General features: G+C 38.6%; 1 protein-coding gene and 1 long non-coding RNA gene across 2 annotated transcripts; both read right to left on the bottom strand.

Moving 5' to 3' along the window:
- Positions 1-440: 440 nt before the first annotated feature.
- On the bottom strand, positions 441-5683 carry LOC125590710. The gene is made up of 3 exons (XR_007326714.1): positions 2906-5683; positions 2664-2738; positions 441-1558 (listed from the first exon to the last, which is right to left on the bottom strand). It is a non-coding gene; the product is annotated as an uncharacterized LOC125590710 (long non-coding RNA).
- A 13135-nt stretch (positions 5684-18818) lies between these two features.
- LOC111212787 lies at positions 18819-20290 on the bottom strand. The gene is made up of 3 exons (XM_022714382.2): positions 20126-20290; positions 19696-19902; positions 18819-19590 (listed from the first exon to the last, which is right to left on the bottom strand). Exons 1-3 carry the CDS (start codon positions 20187-20189, stop codon positions 19319-19321), a joined length of 543 nt encoding a protein of 180 aa, XP_022570103.1. The 5' UTR covers positions 20190-20290; the 3' UTR covers positions 18819-19318.
- Positions 20291-21232: the final 942 nt, after the last annotated feature.

The following is a 21232-nucleotide window of genomic DNA, read 5'->3' as shown; positions in this document are numbered from 1 at the left end:
TCGAGCGGGGACCCGGGGCATATCCTAGCGGGGACCCAGAGACCGGTATCCTGCCTGGGGTCTGCAGGAATTCTATACCTGAGTATTTTTCGCCAATAATGTCGATCGACGGTCGAGTATGATGTCGATACTTCTGCTTGAAACAATTGTCTACTCCACCAGCTGTGTCATAGAACTCGTTTCTAACCCTCTGCTGGTGCTCTGAATGTTACGTTGTTGCAGGAAGAGATTGTCTGCTCCATTAGACATCTGAAGAATGTCTGCAATGTCCTCTTTGGATATGTGCAGTGCATGTCCATCCATTGCTCTTGCATAGGCATCTGGGTCCCTGAAAATACCGAACTCATCCTGTGTTAGATACTTATTATCATGTTTAGCTTTTTCGCTTACAGTGGATGGTGGTTTTAGATGGTTGTCGATCGATGATGGAATGTTGATGTCAATCGATGGGTGGTTAGCTCAAGAGTAAGGATGATAGAAACAGATCCCTCTTCCACAAGCTTCTGCAGGAACTGAATCCGTATATGAGTGTTCCTGGTGGTTAAGTAGCTCCTCAGTTGTGAAACCTTCATGGGGTTCATCTGCTCCTGGCTCATGTACTGTTGTCTCTGCTGCATAGTTCTCATGATAGCGATCATCTGCCCAACTGCCAATTGACAAATCTCCTTCTCATGCATGGTCGACTCTAGTTTCGATCGATCGGTAGTAGAATGTCAGTCGATGCTCGTTTGCGGTTTGTTTGATGATGATGAGTGTCAATCGATGGTGGAATGTTTCCGTCGATCGATGTCACATTCCTTTGCCAAAAGGAATGGTAGAGAAGTATATCTTCCTCAGTACGAATATATATGTACTTTGTAGCTTGTTCCTCCTTGTAATCCTCATCATACTCCTCTGTATGCAGTGTATCTCCGGTGGGTATCGCAGTGTGTACCGCCATGGTGGGATTGTAGTTGTCATGTTCCCAATCTCCTGGACTATTGTCGATCGATTCCACCTTTTGAGTGTCAATCGATTTCTGATCCGCACTGTTGTTGGGAAAAATACTCAGGTATTGAATTTCTCCAGACCCCAGGCAGGACACCGGCCTCTGGCTCCCCGCTAGGAGGCACTCTGGGTTCGGTCCCAGGGACCGCCTGTAGCACCCCCAAACCGTCCTAGGCCAGACTAACCCGGAACGTCCCGGAAGCGCCACAATTTTGACGAGTACTGCAGTCAGTCAGGCCAAAACTCTACACAATTTAAAAGTCTCGACAAGTCCGTCCATGATACCGTCCCTCTCGACCTCAGCCTAAGGCTTGCAAACCCGTACCTCGGTTGAGAGTTGTGTTAAGTTCAGACAAAACTATATATCAGCGTTCTACAGTGATTTTATTAAAGAAACATACTTTTATTTATTTTGCAAAGTCAGAAACTCGACTAAGGTCCTCAAATACAACAACAAAGAGAAAATAACGAGTCAAACGGGTACCCATGAAAATAAAAACGAGTGAAAACATAAACATCTTTCTCCTTGTCATCCTCCACACCCCGCAAACGCCCGACCCTCTACGGTTACCTGCAAAGAAAAGGGGGGGGGGGGAATGAGCAATCATAGATTACTCAGTGAGTTCCCAAACACACAACAACAACGACCCCTCACCTCTGCTCAAACACAAGCAATAAACAGAATGAAACGCGGAAGAGTAAACGTGAAACAACTTAAAGCAATGCAATAACTTAAACATGAATGCAATGCAATGACTTAAACATGAATGTAATGCAATGACTCTACTCCCTAGTCTCATCCCGAGACCTAAATACAAACTCCACGACAATCTAAACTCAATCCTAGACTCGACTCCACCAAAAACAAAACACTTGAAGGACGGAGCCTCATGCTACACATCCCGGGATCCCTTCACACCACGGAGTGCTATCTCTCCACCCTGAACACTCCCGACCACAAACACCAAAGTCACATGTCCGGAAAATAGCACTTCGGGAATTGGGCTTCTCCCAATCTAACCCGGGCCGCATCGTCATGCAGCGCTTGTCCATGGGTGCGACCCACTTCACGTGACAAGCCGTGGAGAGTAGGTCACTCCACCACTGGAGAATTAGGCTTCTCCCAATCTAACTCCGAGACGGCCACACACTCACAAGCGCTAGTCTAGATGCAACACAACACAACTAGCATGAGGGAGCTCCACCTCTAACCTCCATGTGACGCGCATCTAGACTGAATGCAAGACACAAACACACACTCGCACTAGTTAGACTAAAACACACAACACAACTAGCATGAGGAAGCTCCACTTCTAACCTCCATGCAACACTTGGTCTAGACTCAAAATAAAACGACTCAAGTGAGCGACACACTAAACAACTACCCGACATAAGAGAGAGTCTCACTCAAATCTCTATGCAACCCCAACTACACTACATGCAATACATATGAACCGGCATGAGAGAGTTCCACTCAAATCTACATGCTACACAACTCCAAAACATATGCAACTACAAAACTAACAATGCATGCATGTAATCTAACCACTTAACAACACAATGCATATCAATCATGGCATCACCCCTAGATGACCATGTTCACAACAATAAGACATGATATGCCTACTCATAACTATATTATGAAATATAATTAAACACTCAAGTATGGGGTTTACCAACTCCCATACACACACACATAAACCGCAAAGGCGATTCAAGCTCAAGAACCCTCACGTTTGAAGCCCTCCAACCTGCACACACACATGGTTAGCAACATATAACACTTACACACATACACACAAAGGGAACCCATATAGGTCTTCACAAGCCGCACAAAACCTCCAAAAGCAAAAGATCTAAGGTTCACGCTAAAACCGATCAAAAAGAGACTTAAGGATAAAAGAGGAAAGGAACTTACAAACTCAAAATCTAAGGTCTTACCACCCTTCCAAGCACAGCACAACATACCCTAGGACAAGGATCAACACACGGAAAGGCCTCCTATACTCTTCTCACACGCTCATAAAATTTTATCTGTTTTAGAAATTTTCTCTCTCAAGAACAAACCATAAGACCGACTGAGAGAGAAGGCACAGCTGGTTTCTAAACTTCTAAAACACATCCTAAGGATCCTTTTTATAGCCAAAGAGTGGGGTGGAAACACTTGACATGTGTAGTTCCACTTGTCACCAAAATACACTCCAAAAGCACTCATGCATGCAAATCTCTGAATCAAACCATTTATGTACCATATTCTAGAAGTTAAACCACCTTCCAAAGTAGGTTCTCTGTACCAAAAATCAGAACGAAACTTGATTCCCAAGTTTGGTTTCCACCTCAACACTTTTTAGCTCCAAAATGGCCTTTAAGGCTAACACATGTGAAACCTACTCCTTAGGCTTCTCTCCCTTGCTCCTGTAGACCCCAGTGTGTAGAGGAAGAACCACTGTATGGACGTTTTCGTGCCTGACAAGTTTCCATTAGCCTTCTCCTCCCTTAACCAAACAGCAAAAATGACCCATTTTGGCACCTTTGGGTCTTCAATCTTCTAATCTGTTTTTTTTTGTGCTCCAGCCCAATCCAATACTTCTCCTGGGTCCAAAATACAACTTAGATGTCGTGGTTTTCATGTAGAAAAGCCTTTCTTCAGCCCATAGCTCCCATTACCAATTATAGTCTATTTCGGGAACAAATGGTATCTCCATGTCTTCTTGCTCTCAAGATGTCTTTTGCCCCTGATTTCTTCACCATAAAATCCCTTGCTTTATATCACACCATGTCCAGGATTGAAAGAATTTGGTCGCTTCCACGTGGCATGCTGCTATCGGTTGATCGGATGGGTTATATTGACAAATGGGGTTCATTCTCTCTCCTTTGACTTTAGTTGACTTTTGACATCTGAGATGACCATTTCCAAAAGTTGAGGAAATGTGTGAAACATCCCTTTGAACTTTTTTCCCAAGTTTGCACAACTCTATTTGGCTTCCTTTGCCTATAACTAGCTCGTTTCGACCATGTCGGCCAAACCCGTTCTCCTCGGGCCTATCTTGGTCTTCCTACGGACCATCTTGGTTTTGTCTTGACCAAACTCTCAAATATGTCTTCAAATACCTTAAATAAGGTTCTAGATTGACTCCCTAACTCCTGGATTCATAGTAGCCACCTTCGTCTTTTGACCGTTACCAAACCTCTGCATAGACCATCTCTGGAAGCTCTATGCACCATCTCCTTATGGGCCCGTACAAACATGTTTCTGATTCGACCAAATGTCTTCTACTAACCCATCATGATGATTGAGATTAACTCTTACTTGAATCGTCGACTTTGGAAATTCTCCATGCTCGACCATGACCCTTTCGTAGCTCAGATCCTATCTCTGCGATCAAATCTGATTTTTGCTCGACCGTTCTTCAAAATTCCTTGACCGAACCTCTAGTCATAACTCTATATAGCATAATACTTCAAATTTTGGTCGATCCTAAGTCGTTGACTTGATTGATGCCCTTGACCAGGGGTATTACATTCTCCCCTCCTTAAATGAATTCGTCCCCGAATTCACAAGGTACTTCCATCTTCTGGTAGCACCTTCTGAATTTTGCTTCGGCTTCCTCGATCTGTTCTTTGGTTCTCTGTTGTCGATGTAACTATCTGCTTCTACCATCCGCTTCTTCTTTTTTTTTTTACTACTGATACCACCATTTGATACTAAACTCTTCTACCACCTTCTACTCACATCACAACTGCAGCTTGTCATACGATCAACTCCACAATTTCTTCACACGGAACTTCCATTCTCGTCTCCCTGATACCACTCAAATTACCCTAAGGAGTGATTTATACTCTCTCAAATAAGAGGTCAAGTTGTAGTACTTAGGGATCGAATTCACAGGGAGCTAGGGAACCTAAGAAATCTAATATGATTTGTTAAGTAGGATGTTTTAATGATTTAAATGTAAATTGCAGTTTTTATGAAGCAAGTGTTTGCTCAATTGATTGGTTGAGGTTTTGGTGCTTAAAAGGAAATAGCTAGACTTAGGGTTTTTATTCAGAAAACTTGGGATTATAATCCTACATATGCCTAATGAGTTTCATGCATGAAAATGTAAAGCTCAACTACTTAGTCAACAAGTCTATCAGCTTTCGCATGTTTGGACTTGTCTATTAACTAGATCTAATGATCTCAACTATCGTTTGTCGATCAATTAGAAAGTGTCAATCGATGATCCTATAGGGATATCGATCGATTCACCTTTCACTCCGTCAATCGATTATTTAATAATGATATCGATCAACGCGCTTCTAGTTAAGCTTTATGCGCGGGTTGAATGACAGCTTACAAAACTCACTATATCAGCTCTCGCCTTACTCATTTTAAGAAACTTAGCTCAGTTAGAATGTTTTCAGAATGAGAATGAAACTCTCGCTTTTATCAATCAATCCTAGGGCAAGTTCTATGTAGCTAATATAGAAACAGGCATTAATGAACAACCCTAATGACAATTACCACAACTCAGCAATCTATAGTTGGGGCTAATCCCTCCTAACCTATATAAACCCTAAATCTAACAATGGAACTACTCAGACAAGGCTAAGCAATTCATAACATCAATTAGGTTAGAAAACTTCATTAGAATAGTAAATAGATATTAATGGAGTTCCAATCACAAATTATAATTTTGGATCTTCTCTCCAATCTATCAAAATTCTCGAAAACCTTGCTGTGAAAATAATAAAACAAGAAAACACAGAAAAAACCCTCCTTTGCCTCTAACATGGTGGCAAATTTTATATAATTAGGTTAAAACTCGTCATGGGTAATCTTGTAAATTGGTGAAGACTTGGGCTTCAAGTCGGCTGTGGCCAAACGGACTTTCTGCGCGCTTCGCTGTCGATCGATGTTCATGTCTTGACATCGATCACCGATGGTCAAGCTCGATGGTCATCTCAGGTGCTTGCTCCAAATATCTCCAAAATGCTCCAAAATCGTCACTTCTCTCCAAATCACTCCTGATCCTATAAATATTCTAAATAGACTCTATAATGTAATAACTGGTAGTTAAAACACTTATAAACCATGGATAAAAGTGGGTCAAATCCATGGTTTATCACTCTCCTCCTTGGAAACGACTTCATTTTGATCTTCGGCACCATAGTACCTCCTTGTTTGGGCTTTCATCTTCAACTCCTCTCATCCTCTTCTGGTCTTACACCTGATTAGGCTTCATCTTCTATTCTCATCACATTCTTTCTCTTGGCTTCACACCGTTTTGGCTTTACCACTAGACTTCTTTGGATTGGTCTTCAATTTGACATCTCTTCTCTGACACTTCGGCTTTTTGCTCTTCAACAACTTTGACTCCTTAAGACATCACCATTCCAAATACACCATACACTCTAGCCTTCACGCTTCCATTACTGTCTCGGTTGCTTCTTCACTAGTTCGACCACTGATTGCTTTGGTCTTGCATACTCGCTGCTGGTATTTACCATTGTCGCCTCTGGTTCTAGATTTTCTTCATGCACGCATGAGTCTTCTTGAGTACACCTTGTCAAGGTTTGTGTTCTTTCGACACCACATCCACTTACAAAACATGTCATGGCTATAAATAAGGGCCGGCTTCCTAAACTCTAGGGTTCACTGTCTCCTAAACTAAACAAGGTTCCCTAAAGCGAAGCTTAACTACCTCAATTTAGCAAGGTCTACACACTAAACAACACTTGCTACCCTGGACACACAGTCCTCAACGCTACAACAAAGAAGGTTGCACACGCAACACAGCAACAAAACAAGACAACAGCCACAACACGCAAAGAGAAGGATCAGTACCCACCTACCTTAGCTCCCACGAGCTCAACGACGAGGGTTACTAGAATGGCCACGGTTTCTACGGTTCGATCCTCCCGTTGCAGATGAGGCTGATCGAGCAGGGCTGGCAGGGGGAAAGACGGAGATGGGTACATTTTGGATCACGCTGGTCATTGGACAATCTGCGACGAAGTTTCCACGAGTTTCACACGAGCTGCAGCCTGCAGATCAGGTAAGCATTCAAGTCCGGCTGACTCCTAATCCTGGTGCACGCCCAAGTATGATGGTCACCTGCTCCACACACATTGCATTCCTTCCCGGTTGGAATGTCGCGAGAGTCTTTAACCTTTGATGCTGGTCCTCCACTAGTACCTCTTTTTTCCACTTGTCTTCCTAGAGCTCCACTTGTTCTGGTCATCCCATTCTGAGTACCCTCCATCATCTGAACTTCCCTTTCGTTTTCTTGTTGAACTTCCATGTCCACTTCCCTTGCTTCTGTTCCAACTTCCGGATTGGTTGGTGATGACTCCATTGGCATTGGCGAGTAATGGTACTTGTAGTAATGGTCAAAAGAATGCCCAATACTTTCCAAGCTGAAATCAATAGATCCTCCAAGTGAGAATGCTAGACTCCAAGCTGGCATTGGGATCCATGGACTGGTTTCTCGGGAACTGATGTCGACAATGTTGATGGCCACCATGCTGTCTGATGAGATCTCGATGATTTCCGCCGGTGGTGGTTGATATCACTCAAATTACCCTAAGGAGTGATTTTACTCTCTCAAATAAGAGGTTCAATTGTAGTACTTAGGGATCAAATCCACATGAGCTATGGAACCTAATAAATCTAATTGGATTTGTTAAGTAAGGTGGTTTAATGATTTAAATGTAAAGTTGTAGTTGTTGAGCAAGTAATTACTCGATTGGTTGGTTGAGGTTTGGTGCTTAAAAGGAAATAGCTAGACTTAGGGTTTTTATTCAGGAAATTTGGAATTATAATCCTATAGATGCCTAACAAGTTGCATGCATGATATTCTAGAGCTCAGCACTTATAAACGAACCACTAGGCTCTCGCTTTCTAGGTTCATCTATTGACCAGTGTCGATTGATGATTCTATATGAATATTGATTGATGCACTATTCGAAACGTAAACTGATTATTCTATTTGAATATCGATCGACGCTATTGATCAAACGTAAACTGAATGTGCTCACTTAGGTCACTAGATCAGCTCTCGCCTTACTCTTAGCAAGAATGTTAGGGTTTCTATTCAGTTAATCAAGATTATAATGATATAGAGGCTAATTGTTGCTTGCGAGATATATTAGAGCTCAACTACTTAATCACAGTGATCAGCGACGGTAATGTTTCACTAGTTAACTAACTAGATCTTGGATCTCAACTGTCATCTTTTGATCACAAGAAAGTGTCGATCGATGATCCTATAGAGATATCGATCGATACACTTTTCGCAAATGTCGATCGATTATCAGAAGACAATATCTATCGATGCTTCTAGGTAAGCCCTAGGCGCGGGTTGATAATTTTCACTAGTCTCCTAGATCAGCGGTTAGCATCTCTCTAGCAGTCCTAGCATGACAGATTAGATTCAGGACATGATGATCAAGGATGCTTGACACATGCAAATTCCTAGGTTCAATATTCTAGTTAGCAAGGTTAGAACAAGCATTAAGAACAATCAATCAATGAATATCACAACTTAGCAGTTATATGTTTTTGGCTAATCCCTCATCCTATCTGAACCCTAAATCTACCAGGTGGATTTATTCAGACGTGAAGTTTGTCACATAAATCATAGATGAATAGATGAAAAGCATAAATAATATAAAACCAAAACAATGGAGTTCCAAGAGGACTCTGAAGGAGTTCCTCTCTTCTCTCCTAACTAAGAACAATGAATCACATAAAGCTTAGATAGCGTGTAGCCGTCAACAATGGCTTAGAAATAACATAAATAGGGTTTCTTGTCGTCCAAGGGTATTCTGGTAATTTGGGGTTGCTTCTGGGCTTCAGTCGATCATAAAATATGCTCGGCCCGCATTCTTCCATCCATATCGATCGATGTCAAGAGTTCTGCATCGATCGACATACGTTCCTCTTCTCGACAGCTTTCTCTCGCGAGGCAGACTGACCACTCTTCAGTAAAATGGGCATAACTTCTGCTACAGGATGCTGATTTACCTCAACCTGATGGAATTGGAAATCTAACTCGGAGTTATATCTTGTGTCCGAATATGAGCTCAATCTAACGGTCGGAAGGTCTCCATTCATAGCTAGACATCTGACACGTTTGTGCAGTTCTGCACCTCAAAAGACTCTAAAATCACCATATTTCTCCAGAATGTACCTGAACCTGCAAATACTCTAAATAGACTATATATAGTAGTAAGTATATATTAAAACACTTATAGACCATGGCTAAAAGTGGGTAAAATCCATGGTCTATAAACTCCCCCAAATTTACCCTTTTGCTTGTCCTCAAGCAAAACAAACAGACAGTCTCTCTGACAGAGATTTGAAAACAGCAGGCACTCGCATGATTTAAATCTTAGAATTTTAACCTCTACAATATTACAATCCACATCTAAGAAGTCCTAATCACAAAAGCACATTATACCATATTCTAGCTTAGCAACCAAATTCACCTAGCCAACAACTTAGCAAATCTTGTCTGACTTTCCCCTCTACCAACCTCATTTCTTAACATAAATAAAAGTGTAGACTTTACCTTGGGAGTATCGATCACATGATGCAAGAATTTTCAAACAAGTATCTGGACTTGCAGGTAAAAGTTAGTTCATATCTTTTTTCTCTACTAATTTCTCTCTTTAGTCAAAGTCTGCTTATATTGCAAGATCATTGACCAAGATTGGACAGACTTCCATGAATCAAGCCTTAATGGTGGTTGCCACCAAGTCCTGTTCACTTCTTTTTGACTTATATCCAAGAATTCATATGAATCGGGCATTGAAGATTGCCGCCACCAAGTCTTGTTCGAATCTTTTTGTTGGAATCCTTATAAAGCAAACCTTAATGGTTGTAGCCACCACGTCCTGTTCGGATTCCACCTAACTAACACCTATTATTTTATTTTTTTTCTTTTTCTTTTTCTTTTTTTTTCTTTCTTTTTTTTTCTTTTTTTTTTGAAAATAAATATATCTACCTATAAATCTAGGATCGAAATAGAGAGAGAAAAAGTAATAAATCTACACAAGGCTTTACCTTCCAGACTTGTTTGAAGAATCCGATCCCATGTATACCAAGCCCCAAGACAAGCAGTTGTGTGAGGTTTAGAGTTGGAGGTCAGCTTTGGTTCATTCAAACAATCTCAACAAGTGTGAATAGTTGACAGGTTGATCCACTTTAGTATCTTTAGTATTATCTGCAATCAGTAAATCTAGAATGGTGTTAAAGAGTGGTTAGATAACAAAAAAAAATCTAATAAGTTCATTATCCCCTTCTTGACTCAATAAAATTCTTTTGAAAACATTTTGATAAGACTCATGAACACACTAATATCAGTAAACATCTACCCAGACTTAAATTACATTGCCTCAATGTATATCCAGTCGGAGTTATGGTAATAACATTTACATAAGTACATAATTTAACGAGTAAGAACGATAACCTTCTCTGTGTCGATCGACACAATGAAGTGACAATTGATCGATGTTGATGAAGTGCAGTCGACTGATAGCGACATGGTCTCATCGGTCGATATGCTGAGGAATCGTCTACTCGGATCTTTTTTTTTAAATAACTAACTAAAACACAATATTAGTAGAACCTCCCCCAGACTTAAACAACACTGTGACCAGTGTTATACAGTCGAAGATTGGTGGAGAAATAAATCATAAGGACAATATGTAACAAGGAAAAACCCGGTATACCTGACGTTGATGTGAGTGTCAACCAACACAGTTAAGTGGCGATCAATACTCTCGAAGCTCTGTCGATCGACACATTTAAGTGGCGAACGATCGATGCTAGTGATGCTCTGTCAATCAATGCTGCGCAGCCATCGTCGATCCTCTTGCAAACTCGTCTTCCTCGGATCTTTTCCTTTTGCCTAACATAAATAAAACACAACAAGTTAGTAATAGATAACTAATAAATACATTTCAATTTTTTTTTCGATGAACAGTGGCTGCAACAGTGCCACTACTATAGTAACTCCCGATTTTCTGCTACAGTGTCGATCGATTTGCTTGCTACAGTGTCGATCGATTTAATTGCTACAGTGTCAATCGATGCTACAGTGCCTCTGCTACAGTACGGTTTCTACAGTACCGTCGTTACTGTTCATCCGTCTCTTTTTTTTTTACCTGAAATCACTAGAAAACAAAGAATCAATAATAAATGAAAATACAACTAAATTTAAAACAAACCTAACAGTAGGTTGCCTCCCACTCAGCCTTATTTTAAGTCATTAGCTTGACTTTGGAGATCTGATTTAGTCCGGATGAGAATGAGAACGAGAACATGCTCCAAACAAGTCTCAATGTCTACTCTCTGAAGCTTTATTATTCTTGTGTGAAAGCCTCCTCCATAGACTTCTCTTCTTTGTCTATTATCTCAGCAAGAAGGAGTGCTCGAAGCTTTGCAAATGGATGTGAGAAGCATCTGCTGAGCACTCTGGATTTCCTGACACAATCTGAGAAGTGAGGAGTCAATGATACCTGAGGACCACCCTTGATCCTTTTTCTCTTCTTCCATTTCCTCCTCCTCTTTCCCCCAGACTTGTCTGATCGCGTGGTGGTATCTACATCCCTAAGATTTCCACACACATCGAACTCCTTCTGCTCTGATACGCGATCGACGATGAAGTGGTAGTGTTGATCAATGCCAGCTTGTTGATGTCGTTCGATGGTATCTGGTCGGTGTCGATTGATGTTGCATCTGCGGGGACCTTATCGACTTCATCTCTAAATCGCAACCCTCTCTTAGAAACTACTACGTGCTGATGATCATCCAAAACCTCAATGTAAGAACTAAATTGCATACGTCTATCAGGTGGAATAGGAGATTCAGCTTCAAATACAGTGCATGGAACCACAATCTTCACAGGATCATGTAACCTCTTCACTCTTTTGTGAAGCCCAGCAGCTTCTTCTATCCAGATAGGTGGTGTCTGATGTCTAGGGACAACAAGGTGTGAGGTTTTAGACATGTACATCCTCTCCTCAATTGGTTCCATCTCAATTATACACCCTGGCGGAAGGTCTAGCAATGGGGTCGATCAATAAGTGGTTGGCGGTGTCGATCAATAAGTGGTTGGCGGTGTCGATCGATGTCGGGTGGGTGTAGATCGATGATGTGGGGTGGTTGTCGATCAATCTCATCAGGTTGGTGCCGATCGATTCTAGCCTTTGAAGTTTCCAAATCTCCTCTCGAAGTATACTGATCGTCATCAAGCTTCTTCTTCGAATTTTGATCCATATCTTCAAGCCATTCCTCCAACTCTAAGAAGTCTTCCATAGTAACTTCCCTACTTGAATCCAAGTCTTCAAGCTTTCCTCCATCCTCCAATTCCAAGAACTCTTCTAGCTCCAAGAAATCTTCCATGATGATATCTCTGTCTACATCTAGGTCAGAATAACAACTTGATACATCAGTGTTCTTCTGTGCCGAGTCTACGATGTCCTCAGGACAACTCAAACTTTCAAAGATTTCAAGTGCTCTCGATCAAAAACAGGAATATCCATCAATTGATGATGGGATTGTGTGGGCGATCGATTCTGAGGTCGTACCATCGATCGATTCTGAGGTCGTACCGTCGATCGATGTTGAGGTCGTGATGTCGATCGACGTTGAGGTTATGATGTCGATCGACGTTGAGGTCCTGCCATCGGTCGACGTTTAGGTCCTGCCGTCGGTCGACGTTGAGGTCGCGTCTTCAGTACCAGCTTCCTCTACTCTGCTCAGCTCTCTAGACACATATTGTTCATCCCTATTTGCCAAAAAGTCGTCGAGCAGCTTTACTGGAATCATATACTCATCATCTAACGATGCCAAGAACATGTCCCATCTATCATTTTTCTCCTTTTCTTGACTTGCTTCAGCATCATCAAGAAATTTGTAAAGGAAGGCTCTTTCAATGTCATCCCAGCTGGTTAGAGATCTTGGTTGCAATTGACTGAACCATCTGAATGAATCCCCAGAGATAGAATAAGGGAAGATCTTGCAGAGCATGTGGTATTCAGACACTTCATTATGCTCACTCCTTGACACGAGATCCTCCAGCTCTTCGATGTGTTCTCTGGGATCTTGGTGAGGAAGACCCTGAAAGGGATCTTGACCTACCCAATCATACCACTCTCGGCTCAAGTTAAAGTCATTCATCTCAGCAACAACAATTACATCAGGGATCACAGCACCGCACCCTGAGTATTAATCAATTGTCATGTGGTGTTGCGAGTGCGATCTTTTTCGTCTCTTAACATCCCATTCTCATCGATCTTAAGTATGAGCACTTCGATCTTCTTTGTCTCCAAACAAGTGGTGTCGTTTTTCACCGGATGAACAGTGTCGGGATGAACAATACCGATCAACGCAGGATGAACAGTGTCGATCGACGCGAGATGAACAGTGTCGATCGACGGGAGATGAACAATATCGATCGACGGGAGATGAACAGTGTCGATTGACGGGATATAAACAGTGTTGGGATGAACAGTACCGAGATGAACAGTGTTCGGATGAACAGTGTTTTTGGCGGTTGATTGGCTCTGTCGATCACTGTTGTTTGTCGGGTGGCGATCGATTGATGGTGTACGTTGTCGATCGATTTCTGGTTCACGCTGTCGATCGATGCTACTTGGAGGGTGTCGATCGATTCTTCCCTCGTAGACTTAGGAACCATGCGTGAATCAGCAGGCTTCTTCTTTGAATAACCCAGAAATCCTCTCTTCATCATTGTTCCTGGTACTAAGATGTATGTACCTGAAACAGAAGAAACAATTTTATCATTTTTTTAGTACAATAGTAAAACCTAGACTAAATCTAACTAGACAAGATCTAATGGCGATCAAAGCTCCCTGGCAACGGCGCCAAATTTGATACCACTCAAATTACCCTAAGGAGTGATTTATACTCTCTCAAATAAGAGGTCGAGTTGTAGTACTTAGGGATCGAATTCACAAGGAGCTAGGGAACCAATTAGATCTAATAGTTTATGATTAAGCTAGGCTAATAGTTTATAAAGCAGTAAATATAGATAGGAAAGCAGTAAACAGTAAACAAGTTGAACAAGACTATTGTTTAGCTTGGCAGGGAGTTGTTTGATGGAAGGATGGCTGCTAGATCTAGGGTTTCTATTCAGGTAATCAGGATTATAATGATATTGAGGCTAATTGTTGCTTGCAATATATATTAGAGCTCAACTACTTAATCACAGTGATCAGCGATGGCAATGTTTCACTGGTTAACTAACTGGATCTTGGATCTCAACTGTCGTCTTTTGATCACAAGAAAGTGTCGATCGATGATCCAATAGGGATATCGATCGATACACCTTTCGCAAATATTGATCGATTGTCAGAAGACAATATCGATCGATGCTTCTAGCTAAGCCCTAGGCGCGGGTTGATAATGCTTGCTAGTCTCCTAGATCAACGGTTAGCATCTCTCTTGCAGTCCTAGCATGACAGATTAGATTCAGGACAGGATGATCAAGGATGCTTGACACATGCAAATTCCTAGGTTCAATATTCTAGTTAGCAAGGCTAGAACAAGCATTAAGAACAATTAATCAATGAATATCACAACTTAGCAGTTCTATATTTTGGACTAATCACTCATCCTATTTGAACCTTAAACCTAACAGGTGGATCTATTCAGACATGAAGTTTGTCACACAAATCATAGATGAATAGATGAAAAGCATAAATAATATAAAACCAAAACAATGGAGTTCCAAGAGGACTATGAAGGAGTTCCTCTCTTCTCTCCTAACTAAGAACAATGAATCAAATAAATCTTCGATAGCGTGTTCAGCAATGGCTTAGAAATAACATAAATAGGGTTTCTGGCCGTCCAAGGGTATTATGATAATTTGGGGTTGCTTCTGGGCTTCAGTCGGTCATAAAATATGCTCGGCCCACATTCTGGCATCCATATCGTTCGATGTCAAGAGTTCTGCATCGATCGACATATGTTCCTCTTCTCGACAGATTTCTCTCGCGAGGCAGACTGGCCACTCCTCAGTAAAACTGGAATAACTTCTGCTACAGGATGCTGATTGACCTCAAACCAGTGGTATTGGAAAGCTAACTCAAATCTCTATATAGTTCTTAAAGATGAGCTCAATATAACGGTCAGAAAGTCTCCATCCATAGCTAGACATCTGACACGTCTTTGCTGTTCTGCACCTCAAAAGACTCCAAAATCACAATATTTCTCCAGAACGTTCATGAACCTGTAAATACTCTAAATAGACTCTATATAGTAGTAAATATATGTTAAAACACTTATAGACCATGGCTGAAAGTAGGTAAAATTCATGGTCTATCAAGTACAAATCACTCATAGAGTAATTTGAGTGATGTCAAAGTTTTATTAAGACAATTAGGATTATATTAGTATAGAGACTAAGATTGTATATTGGATATTCTAGAAGTCAAACCAAGGAATAATCTATCAACTTCCGTTTGTTTAGATTATCTATTGTCTAGATCTAAGACCTCAACTGTCGTATGTTGGTCTTGAGAAAGTGTCGATCGATGCTAATAATGGATGGTCGATCGATACACCTTTCAGATCGTCGATCGATACAACTATCGATTTGTCGATCAACGTTCCTTCTAGCCAACTGTGGTGAGAGGGTTTGGACGTGTTCACTAGGTTTCCTAGATCAACTCCCTTTTGTTTCTAGCAATCCTTGCACAATATAAATTAGTTCAGACAAGGGACCATGCTTCCGCTTGCTCCCTATTATCTAATATCACGGTTCTAGTTATCTACTCTAGAACACAAGCAATAAGAGCAATTCAATTGATGTATATCCAGACAACTTAGCAGTTCAATATTTGAGGCTAATCCCTCATGACTATCTGAACCCTAAATCTAACAAGGTGAATTACTCAGACATAGCAAAGCAATTCATAACAAAGGAATAAGAAAACTGCATAGATAGATAAGAGTAGAAAAACTGGAGTTCTAATGCAAAGCTCTGAATGAGTCTTGGATCTTCTCTTCAAACCTAAAACTCTAAGTAAGAAAGAATATAAAGTGTGTGTTGCCTAGAATAATGGCATAGCACATAAATATTAGGTTAAAACTCTTCAGGTGCAATTTGGTAATTCTTGTGGAACTTGGGCTTAAAGTCGGCTGGGAACCAAGTCTGGTCTTGCATGCTTCACTGTCGATTGACAACACAAGGTGTGTGTCGATCGATTATCATCTCAAATCGTCGACCGCTGGACTAGTTCAATGGTCAGCTACGGGTCTCTCTCATTTTATCTACAAAATGCAGCAAAATCACCACTTTCCTCCAAATCACTCCTGAACCTGTAAACATACTAAAAAGACTCCAAAAAAAACAATAATGTATCTTAAAATACATATATACCATGGCTAAAAATGGATAAAATACCTATATATAGAAATGCTCAGTTGGTCGGTACATTCCTGTTGCAGGGCTTAGTGAGAAATTTTGAATATTTCTCCACGCTCCAACTGGTAGAAGTTTCCCCTTGCTTTCCAACTACGCCTTCTTGCACGAAGAATGAATTTTTTATCCCTGTTACATGTTCATATACAAATCGATGATAGTTAGTAATGTCACGATTCAAACATCAAAATATTATATACTCTACTCAATAATATTAGATAATAACAATGATATACTCAATACATACACGCTCATATGATAAGATCATTTCAAGTGTTTCTTCAGAGACGGAGTTGTACTGTTTCCAAGTATGTAACACTTTCACGTGAACCTTTCAGCCGCATTTGAAAGGCTTCACATCACTCAATAGCATGAACGGCATAAGAGAATTCATATTGCTTTTTTCTGCATCAAAATGGTTGTGTGTTGAAGTGGATGGAAATGGTTGTATTTATAAGAGGAGGTAAATAGGGTTTTTGCGTGCAACATTGATTTTATTGTTAGAGAATATCCAAGCATATTTTAGGAAGTTGAGGATATTTCGTGAATGTGCATTTCCTAAAAACAATTATACAGTTAAGATAATATATTTTATAATCTATATGTGCGGATCAACTAACAATTTGAAATTAATAGAGAGATTTTCTTCTGTAAATACCAATATTTGCTTTTAAGTGCATTAATTAATTACTTAATAGTATATAGTGGTAGACGATCGACCAAGTATGTAATATATGCTATAAACAGATATGAAAGTTTGTATATATACATTAGTTAATACATTGACCATCGCCCAAGTTTCATAATGATACACAAACTATGGAAAGTTAAATATTAAAATTTTGAATTACGCATCGTAAATGTATTACATGATATAAATTAATGTTTAGAAAATCAGTCAGCGTAAAAGAATAGATATCTATAATTCAACACCTTAAACGAATGAAAAAAAAACTATAGTATTGTTAGGATTATATTAATTCAGATTTGCTTTTAAATAATTTATATTTTAAAGACGGATAACGACATCAGTTAGCATTGTTACGAATATACGAAAATATGGATTCTATCAAGATTATGTAAATAGATTAGGGGTTGTGTTCTTATCCATTAGAAAATGTTCAAATTTAGGGATTACTTGAAAGAAAATTCATTTCTATGATGAAATGTTTAGATCATGGGATTAGATTGAAGAAATGACTTGATTTTCATTGTTAATATTGATAACGTTTTTCAGTAAGTAGCATTTCATTGTTAATACATTCGATCCAAGAATTATTTCAGAAAGAGGGTTCATGGTTTAGGTTATGTGGTTATAGTCGACGTCATATAATTTGCATTTAAGGATTGAAACCCTAACTGTTTTGAGATCTGACATTAGGGACTAAATCATCTTAGACCGGAATTAGGAAAAAAAGGTTTAAAAACAAACCATTAGAATATGGTTCAATGGAAACGACACAGGTTCAAACAGAAATGGCTCGAAAAGTGCTAAAACGACGCAGTATCTAACAAGAAAATAATCGCAAACCGAATTAGAATTAGGAATTCGCTGTTTAATGCCAAACCATTAAAGTGGTTTAGACGAAAACGACGCAGTATCAAACAAAAATGGTGCAGAAAGTCCAAATTGCCCTTAATGAAAGAGACGGCAAGGCTACTCGCTAGGGGCAATTAGAGTAAAAAACCGAAGTGTAACATGTTTTAATAGTATAGATCTACAAATTTTGAATATATATTCTTGAGGTTTATATGTTAGATTCAAAAGTTTATAGATTCAACCTAATGCAATTTTTAATATTTCTAATTATTATTCAAAATTTTGGCATTGTATACAAAATGTATATTTTCATACAATATTCATATCTGTGAATTTCGCGGACAAGTACCTAATTTATTATTTAAAAATAAAAGTTTTACTTGTGAAGGTTTTTTATGTTTTGAAATGATTTTGACATTTTGGATATTCAGTTTTTTTTTTCAGATCTAAAGACAATATCAAACCTTAAACTTAGTTCTTAAGTATTCAATTGTTATTACTAACATGAATCTTGAGTTATATTCTATTTGTAGAATTTTTAAAATAGTATAGTACATGAAATTTTTTTTGTTTCATATTCATATTTGGGAAATATATTTGTTTTTATTTTTAGAAAAAAAAAAGATAATATATGCAAAAAAGTAGATACTTTTTCTTAATATAATAATTCTTTTTACAAGAATAAAAATTTTAATTAACAAATTATAAAACAAAAACAATAAGAGAGACAAAATATGGAAGTTTGTTTTACAGCTCTTTCGGGGAGACCGATAAGTTTGAGCTTAAAAATCGCTAAAAACAAGGCAGAACGTCGGATCAAGAAAGGAGGGAGAAATAATACAGACAGAGAGAGATAAGGATAAAGATATTTCTTGTAAATTGTTTTGGTACCCTTCCCACATAGGTTACTGAAGTACTCATAAAATAAAATGTAAAACGACATCATCATATTAATAAGAGAAAAAGACAAAAATAGCACTAAATCAAGTTTTTGTTTCCAAACTAGCATTCAAGGTCAAAAGTCACAAAAATAGCACTTAATATTTTATCAAAAGTCACAAACTTAGGGTTTAGAGTTAAAGGGTGGGGTTTAGGATTTAAGATTTAGGATTTAGGGCTTAGAGTTTAGGGTTTAGAGTTTAGGGTTTAGAGTTTAGGGTTTAGAGTTGAGAAATGAAGTTTTGAGGATAAGATTTTAAATTTTGAAAAATAAAAAAATTAAAATTCTCAAAAGATAAACTTAGAAAGGTGCTATTTTGGTCATTTTAGTTTTTGAATACTATTTTTGTGATATAAACTTAGAAACGTGTTATTTTAGATATTTGCCCTATTAATAAAGTGTTGAGTTAGTTATTCATCCATCAAACGTCCTCTTTCTGGTAGCTATTGGAATAAATAGCTCAGAACTTTCGGCGCATGCTGCTGGCGGATAGAAGGTATCAGGATGTTCAATGGCAAAATAGAAATCTCTCACTGCCAAAGCTTCAATAATATCCCGGACCTTGTGTTCTTCTAGGATTTTTTGGTTTTTTGTGATTATCAGCACATTTGTTCCTGCAGGATAATGGCTCATTGCCCAGAAAAGAAGCTCCACTAACATCATGTTCATTCGAGCAACTCTGTCCCCTGGAATAGTAAGATCAACATATATATACAAATTAGTTAAAAAGGAAGAAAAACAAAGAGATAGAAAGATAGTGAGAAAAGAGGGGTAAGTAAAGCGTAAAACACCTTCAAATATTTTGGAATAAATTCCGGCTTCCAAATATTGGTCAAGCAAATCTTGGGGGATGGTTATCTTTAGGCCAAAGTAACCGTTGATTTTAATCCGCCCTCGATAACCTTCTTTCTCAATAGCTGTTACGATATTCTTTTTAAACAAAAGAGGATCAGGGATTGAGAAATCCTCCGCGTCGAACATAACATACGTGGAGCGCACTGCGAGTAGAAGGAATATCAAGACATACTTATGAAACAAAAAAAAAAAAAAATTCGTGAAAACAAGAAATTTTGTCAATAATCTAACAGGTCGATCAGAAGAAATCTACTCTATGTCTAATTAATCACATGTACGAACGAAATTTTATTATGACAAATGGATCGGATGAAATCTAATCATTATGTACCAGACAAACAATTTCGAGAAAGGGATCGATCTTACACATCTCTTTTCTCTGTGGCTTGGGGAAAAGTCTGTCCATCGTTTCGTCGGTGCCCGTGGACATGGTTCGACTCTGCGAGCAAGAAAATAGGAGAAGCCTCTTCGTGGAAAATTTTGCTGCCGATAAGAGACTTAGGGTTAAACCTGCCGCAACCTCCTCCTATGCGTCTATCTATGTATAAAGCCCATGTATTTTCTATTGGGCCAGGCCCCCCAGATATCACATTTGTAAAACAAATTAAATGGTGAAATAATCTCTTAAACACTAGGAAAATGAGTATTTAAATATTTAACTATTTGAAATGCGCAAGTTTAATATCAAATATTGTTTGCACCATTTTATTCTCCAACTAATAGTTTACTTGGCAAATTGGTGACTGAAAAAGTCAACCATACGACACTCGTTAGTTTTATATCAATCACCTTTGCCATTAAACCTGAAAAACTCAATATTCCCTAATTCAAACCCCAATTTTGAATGAAGACGATTTTTGGCGATGGAAAAGGCGATCTCCGATGATATTTGTTTCCGTGATTGGGTCGGATTTTCTCTCTTATCACCGGAAATCGTCTTTTCCATCGTTGGAAATCGTTTTCACTCAAAGTTAGGATTTAAATTTATAGATTTCGAGTTTTTCAAGTTCAATAACGAGGATAATTGATATAAAATTAACGAGACTAGTAATTGACTTAACCGTTGATTTTCTTAGTCACTAATTTGCCAAGCCAACTATTAGTTAGGAAATAAAATTGTGCAAGTACTAGTTCAATATTAAACTTGCTGATTTCAAATAGTTGAGGATTTAAATGCTCATTTTCCCCTTAAAAACTACTTGATTTTAATGTGTCATTTCAAAATGATAATTATTTTTTTTATAAAATTTTATTTCACAAAAACAATTATCATATTCATATTTTTTTTAGTTTATATAATTTATTTAAATTTGTGTATATTATTTATTTAAATTTGTTTTTTAAATTAAGTTTTAAAACTTAAAAACAAAATAAAATTAACACTATTCTATATAATTTTTTTAATTTACATATTTAATAATTTGATGGAAATAAATTATCAAAAACATCATTTTAATTTTATTGCATGTATAT

The sequence above is a fragment of the Brassica napus genome, chromosome C7, assembly GCF_020379485.1.
Source record: "Brassica napus cultivar Da-Ae chromosome C7, Da-Ae, whole genome shotgun sequence".
NCBI classification, from domain to species: Eukaryota; Viridiplantae; Streptophyta; class Magnoliopsida; order Brassicales; family Brassicaceae; genus Brassica; species Brassica napus.
Note: the sequence above shows the minus strand (reverse complement) of the source record. Positions and strands in the feature narration are given on the sequence as shown.